This window comes from Thamnophis sirtalis, unplaced genomic scaffold (assembly GCF_051295495.1).
Source record: "Thamnophis sirtalis isolate CommonGarterSnake01/CBP01778 unplaced genomic scaffold, rThaSir2_p1.2 scaffold_7, whole genome shotgun sequence".
Classification (NCBI taxonomy): domain Eukaryota; kingdom Metazoa; phylum Chordata; class Lepidosauria; order Squamata; family Natricidae; genus Thamnophis; species Thamnophis sirtalis.
The window spans coordinates 96,721,169-96,727,518 of record NW_028261387.1 but is presented as its reverse complement, the minus strand read 5'-3'; the positions used below and the strand labels follow the sequence as shown (position 1 = coordinate 96,727,518).

The following is a 6,350-nucleotide window of genomic DNA, read 5'->3' as shown; positions in this document are numbered from 1 at the left end:
GACCTTGGAGGTCTTCTAGTCTGACCCCCTCTGCCATTCCAGAGAAGTCCAGCCTCTTCCTAAGGACTTTGGGCAGAAAACATGGCCTTGAACCTGGAGTCACTTTCGGTGCCAGGGCGGTGCTGGTGAATTTCATTGACCGGCTCCCGCCTGGCAATTGCCAATTGCAGCCCCCCCCCTCCTGGGCAAGGGAGTCTTCCGTGCTCTGTGGATGTGCATGGGGGTTGGGGGGGGGGGCTGGCCAGCCCCTCCACCTGAGCCAGCTCTTCTCTGCCTTATTTAGCTGGCCTCCTCAGCAGCTTTCCTTGGGCATGTCTATTAATAGGGGGGAGGGCTCCAGCTGCTCCTGCCTGTCAGGCCCCGCCCTCCTCAGGAATTGGGCTGCCCCTCCCCAAACAGGCCCCCAAGTGGGAGGGGTCATGCTGGTTTGCATGGAGCGCCTACAGGGGGTTCCTCGTCTCCCCAGGCTGCACAGGTGCCCAAAACCTCTGGCCAGCGGCTGGGAGGCTCCCTCTGGCCTTCTCCCCCCACCCCCAGACACAGGGAAGTGGGAAACAGGATCCCCCATAAACAAAGTAGGGCTGGGGGGGAGTTGGAGGAACTGCTGCTACATCCCTCCCTCCCACCCGCTCCCATGCAGAATTCAGGGTGGGGGGCAACTGCTTTATTCTCCTAAACCTCAATGGGCAGTTGAATTAAGTGGCGGGGGGGGGTGAATTAAGGACGCCTCTGGGGCTCCCTTCTCCCTGTGGGATGCAAAGATGGGGCAGAGCTGGCTTAGGTCTATTTTTATTCCTGCCCAGGCCGGGGGGGGGGGGGGCGTGGAAGGGGAGGGTGCAGAGGGACAATTCCTTGCAATGCCATCTGCCTCAAATAGTGGGGAGGGGGAGGAGGAGGCCACAGGATTGAATCCCCCCCCCCTGCTCTGCTCACCCCCACTTCCTGGCCAGGAGAACCCTGGCTAAATTTGGTAAAATGCCCGGCTGACCAATCGACAGGTGAGGCCAAAGGCGATTGGCCCTGGGCAGGACTGCCTCTCCGGGTGCCCAATCGGAGGGGCCGGGGGGGGCAAGGCCGGGCTGGTGGGGTACAAAGGGGGCCGGGTGGGTGGTGGGGCAGCGTTTGCCATCTGCTCAGACCGCAGGGGGACTTCAGTTCTGTGGGTGGCTTTGGGGTGACACCTGCCAACATGGTAAGCATGGTAAGACCACGGGCACGGAGCCCGTTGGAGGACGGCGCCAGGACGGTTGGAGCTGGACCTCCAGCCAGGATGCCGGACGGGACCGCAGACTGTGCACAGATGGCCGGCTGGACTGGTTTGGTCGAGTGTCCGATGGGACAAGGCGGCCCCGGGGCCCAGGGCCAGCACAGGGGTGGCAAGGAAGCTGCCAGGACACAAGCAGTGCTCTGGAGGAGCCGTTCTGTGTGAGGCCGGGGGGCACCGTGACCCGTTGGCCGAGGCTGCTGGGGCGACTGTGGGGAGGGGGGCACGGGGGGAAGGACTGGGGAGGCCGGGTGGCAGTTGGGAGATGAGGAGAGTTGACTGAAGTGGGAAGGGGTTTTTTTTTTGGGGGAAGGGGGTGTTGATATTCCTGGGTGCCTCCAGAGAGGATGGTTGGGGGGGGGGCTGCAGAAAGGAGAGCTGGCTGTGGGGAAAACGGAGCCGTGGGTCAGGAGGCGCAAGGACCGAAGAGCATCTTGGAGGAGTAACCCAATCCGGGGGGGGGGGGGAGGAGGAGGACAGCTGTGGGTCCGGCTGGCAGGCTGCCTGCAGTGGCCCCTAGAAGGAGCTCCGGGCAGCTTCGGCCTGACTAAGAATAGCCCCTGTCTCAAGAAGCCTCTTGGCTCTGGCCGGCTGGCTCTGGCCCCGGCGCCACGGAAGTGACCAGGAGGAAGCCTGGGAGGGAAGGACGGCAGCTGCCCAGGAGGAGGAGGAGGAGGAGGAGGAGGAGGAAGGGCAGACTTGGGGACAGCCCCCCAGGAGCTCCCCCAGCCCAGGGCCTCTCGGGCCTCGGCTTAGGGCTCCATGCCGGAAGAAACCCAGGGAGAGCCGAGGGGCTTCCTTCCCTCCCTCCCCCGCCCTTGTCAGGCAGCCCTTCCTCAGGGCGGACCCCCCTCCCTGGCTGGGGCTGCTTCTCCCCCCCTTTGAGCCAAGGAGTAGGGGGTGCACCAGGGGTGGGTTCTGGCCGGCGTTACAGCCGCTTCACTCGTGCGCCCTGAATGCACACCCCACGCGCATGGGTCAGTTCGACAGAAATCGTTCTGCGCATGCAAAAGAAAGAGAAAGATTACTGGGGTGGTGATGGCAACCAGGGAACCGGTTTGGAGTCGTGGGCAGCCTGGCTGACCCAGGACAACATGCCACGACCGGTTTGGCCGACCCGGGCCGACCCGGGAGGAGGCCACCTCTGGGGTGCAGCGTCCTGCTTTTGGGGCGAGGAGCTCCCGGTGGCGGAAGGTTGGAAGGCAGAGAAGCTGCGGAGGGTCCTGGGACTCAGGTGGGCTGGGATGGGGGGGCACTCATTTCCCCAGGCAGGCCCCGGCTGGGCCCCCTCCCCGTCCCCCCCTCACCCCTCTGCTTGCCTTGCAGACGGACCAGCAGGCAGAGGCCCGCTCCTACCTCAGCGAGGAGATGATTGCGGGTGAGTGGGCCGGAGAGGGCAGGGGGGGAGGTGGGCACTGTGCCCGGAGGGGGGGGAGAGGTTGGGGGCTCAGTGTGCCCAGAGGGGCTGGGGACCATTTCTAGAGCACAGCAGAGTTTGGCCAGGGGATGCCAGTCCTTGATGTACGACCAGAATTAAGCCCAAAAGTTCTGATGCTAAGCGAGACGGTTGTTAAGTGAGCCATGTCCCATTTTACAACCTTTCTTGTTACAGCGGTTAAGTGAATCGCTGCAGATCTTAAGTTAGGAACATGGTCGTTAAGTGGATCTGGCTTTGTAAAAGGGGACGACGTAACCGCTGTGACGTGGCCACTGTCGTAAATAGGAACCAGTTGCCCAGCCTCTGAATGTGGATTGGGTGGCGTTGGGGGGGGGGAATGTTCGGAGGGTCGCAAGTGTGAAAAATGGTCCTGGGCCGCTTTCTTCACTGCCGTCGTAACTCCGAGCGGTCATGAAGCGAACCAATCGAAAGGGGAGGGGTGCGTAGAGCCACTGCTGGACGTTTGGGCTTGGGGGGCCTGGCCTGGAGGCCACGTGGACGAGGGGAGGCCAGTGAGGTTGGGGGGCTGCCGCGTTTCCCCGCCAGAGGCTGAGCCCCCCCCTTGCCCCCCCTCTCCACAGAGTTCAAAGCCGCCTTCGACATGTTCGATGCCGACGGGGGTGGCGACATCAGCACCAAGGAGTTGGGGACGGTCATGAGGATGTTGGGCCAGACGCCCACCAAGGAGGAGCTGGACGCCATCATAGAGGAGGTGGACGAGGATGGTGAGAGGGGGCAGAAGACGGGAGGGGGGAGGGAAGAGGGGGATGGGGAGACCCCCGCCTCCCCTGACTCTCGGGTGGGACACCCCCCGCTCCCTTCCCGCAGGCAGCGGAACCATCGACTTCGAGGAGTTCCTGGTGATGATGGTGAGGCAGATGAAGGAAGACGCCAAGGGGAAGTCGGAGGAGGAGCTGGCCGAATGCTTCCGCATCTTTGACAGGTGGGCCTGGGTGGGGGGGAGGGTCCTCGGTGGGGGTCTGCCAGGGGGTGAGGCTGGCCTTGTTGGGGGAGTGGGGAGGGGGTTCCTTAGTTTTATTTATTCCTTAGAGTTTTTATCCCGCCTTTATTTAGTTGCATTTCGTATTTCCTTCCAAGAGGGATTCTTCGTAAGGGACCCAAAGTGGGAAGTTCCCTTAAGGCCTCGTGGTCCCAAAGGGGCTTTTCCCCCCCAAGAGGCAGCTGGGCTTCCTTGTTTTTTTCTTGGAAGACCTTTCGCTTCTCCCCCAAGAAGCTTCTTCAGCTCTGACTGGATGGTGAAGAATGGAAGGATTGATATTCCTTGCGGACAGCTGGGCATTTGCATCCTTTTGGAGGGTCCTTGAGGCCACTTGGAGGCTCACCTGTGTCTTCAGGCTCACCTGAGGGGTGCAAATGGTTCCCGTAGTCTGCAGTTTTTCTCTGGAAATCCATTTCCAGGAACCATTTGCACCACTCAGGAGACTCTGAGGACACGGATAAAACCTCCAAGTGGCCTCAACGACCCTCCAAAAGGATGCAAATGACCAGCTGCCTGCAAGGAGTGTAAATCCTTCTATCCTTCACCATCCAGTCAGAGCTGAAGAAGCTTCTTGGGTGAGAAGCGAAACATCTTCGAAGAAAAAAACCATAAAGTCCAGTTGCCTCTTGGGGGAAAAAGCCCCTTTGGGACAAGCAGGGCCTGGAGGAGGGAGCTCCACAGGACTAATACACCTCCTATTCTCCTTATAACAACCACCCTGTGAGGTGGGTTGGGCTGGTTCAAAGTTATCCCTCTGGCTCTTGTGCCTATGGCAGGACTAGAACTCACCGTCTCCTAGTGATGAGTCTAAAAGTCACCCAGCCGGCTTTCATGGCTAAGGTAGCTCTGGAATTCACTGCCTCCAATTCTCCCACCTGGCTCTTGGCCCTGGGGTTGCAGCCCAGCCAAGTGGGAGCATCAAGGGACCGAGCTGACCCCCCCCCACAAGTGTCAATTCGTCTCCACCTTCCCAAATGAAGGCTCTTCGGCACATCTGCCCCCCCTCTGGAGTTCCGAATCCCAGGCTGAGCCTTCTGGTGCCCAACAGGATGTGCCCTCCATGCTTCCGGTCAGAGTTGACCACATGGGGGCAGATGTTTGCCCAGCCTCAGCTCTTCTGTTCTTTCAAAGGCCTGGAGGCTAAAACATACGAAGAACAGCTGCAGGATGTGGGTTTGGCCAGACTACAGAAAAGAAGGACCCGGGGGGGGGGAGGGCGGCGGTGGGGGGGCCTGATAGCAGCATTTGAGGGGCTGCCCTAAAGAAGAGGCAGTCAAGCTATTCTCCAAAGCCCCAGGAGGAGAAACAGCAACGGATGGAAATTAATCAAGGAGAGAAGCAACATAAGGAGAAACTTCCTAACTGTGAGGACAATTAACCAGTGGAACTGCTTGCCACTAGAAATTCTGGGTGCTTCATCCCTGGAGGTTTTTAAGAGGAGACTGGGCAGTCACTTATTTGAGATAGTATAGGGTCTCCTGCTTGAGCAGGGGGCTGGACTAGAAGACCTCCAAGGTCCCTTCCAGCTTCCATTCCATTTCATCCTATTCTATTCTATTCCATTGCATTCCATTCTATTCTCTTGCCCGATCTCCTGCCAGGAATGCCGATGGGTTCCTGGATGCTGAGGAGCTGGTGGAGATCTTCCAGCTCTCCGGGGAAAGCGTCACAGAGGAGGAGATCCAGGAGCTGATGAGGGATGGAGACAAAAACAACGATGGGCGGATCGATTTTGACGGTGAGACGCTGGGACGGACAGACGGACGGAGCTCCTTGGGGCTGACCCATAGCTGCCCTCCCCTGCCCCTGTTCCCAGCCCCTCACCCACCTTTTCCCTACGTGGGGTTTGGGACTGTGGGAGGCCGAGCCCCCTGCCAAAGTCTCTCCCGGGACCCCCTAATAATTCAGCGAGGCTGCCTCCAGGGGGGTTGGGGGGTTGCTGGGCGCCACTTTGTGCGTGTGGGGGCTGTCACCCCTTAGCTTCTGGGAGGGGCTGCTCCTCTGCCCATCATTGCTGGGGGGGCTGACCCATCTCCATCTCCCCCCAGAGTTCCTGAAGATGATGGAGGGTGTGCAGTAAAGCGCCGAGACATTCCTGCAAGACCGGCCGGCGGGAGGGGGCAGCCCCCCCAGCCCCGCCGAGCTCCCAAGGCCCATGCTCCTGCGCCAGCTTCCTCTGCACAGCTCAGAGACGCCTCTTCAGCCGGACTCTCGATCCCATCGCCCCCCGCTGTGAAAGCCTGTTTTAACACCGACACCTCAATAAAGAGCCAGGGACTGTGGAAGCAGAGGGCCTGTGGGCTGAGTTTGGTTTGTGGGAGCCCCCCCTGCCTGCCCCCTCCCCCGAGGCCGCCTGGCTAGGGAGAGAGAAACAGGCGACAGACCTCCCCCCTTCCCACCCCCCAGGCACCTCCTGCGGCTGCCCTCCCTGCTCCCTGAGCAGACCCCATCGTGCCAGGCAGGGGGAGGGGGCAGCCGAGGGGGACACCTGCGTTCCCTTTGGGGGGGGGGTTGAACCCCATGGAGGAGGGAGGACTGGGGTGGTCTGGGACTCCCTGCCCCTCCCTGGGCTTCAGGGCGTAGCATGTTGCCAGTCTCCATCCCAGGCAGGGGCTGAAGGGAGAGAGAGCAGAGCAGGTGGGGCACTT

At 60.8% G+C, this 6,350-nt stretch overlaps 1 protein-coding gene across 1 annotated transcript; it reads left to right on the top strand.

The window, feature by feature from the left end:
• The first annotated feature begins 1,114 nt into the window (after positions 1–1,114).
• Positions 1,115–5,992, top strand: TNNC2 (troponin C2, fast skeletal type). Its single transcript, XM_087720704.1, has 6 exons — positions 1,115–1,201; positions 2,591–2,642; positions 3,284–3,427; positions 3,531–3,645; positions 5,304–5,440; positions 5,751–5,992. Exons 1-6 carry the CDS (start codon positions 1,190–1,192, stop codon positions 5,780–5,782), a joined length of 492 nt encoding a protein of 163 aa, XP_087576830.1. The 5' UTR covers positions 1,115–1,189; the 3' UTR covers positions 5,783–5,992.
• Positions 5,993–6,350: the final 358 nt, after the last annotated feature.

What these genes read in the sequence shown, in the direction of transcription:
- TNNC2 (XM_087720704.1), top strand. An exon ending in AGAGGAGGTGGACGAGGATG is followed by an intron (nt 3,428 to 3,530) that starts GTGAGAGGGGGC and finishes CCCTTCCCGCAG; the next exon opens with GCAGCGGAACCATCGACTTC. An exon ending in TGGGCGGATCGATTTTGACG is followed by an intron (nt 5,441 to 5,750) that starts GTGAGACGCTGG and finishes ATCTCCCCCCAG; the next exon opens with AGTTCCTGAAGATGATGGAG.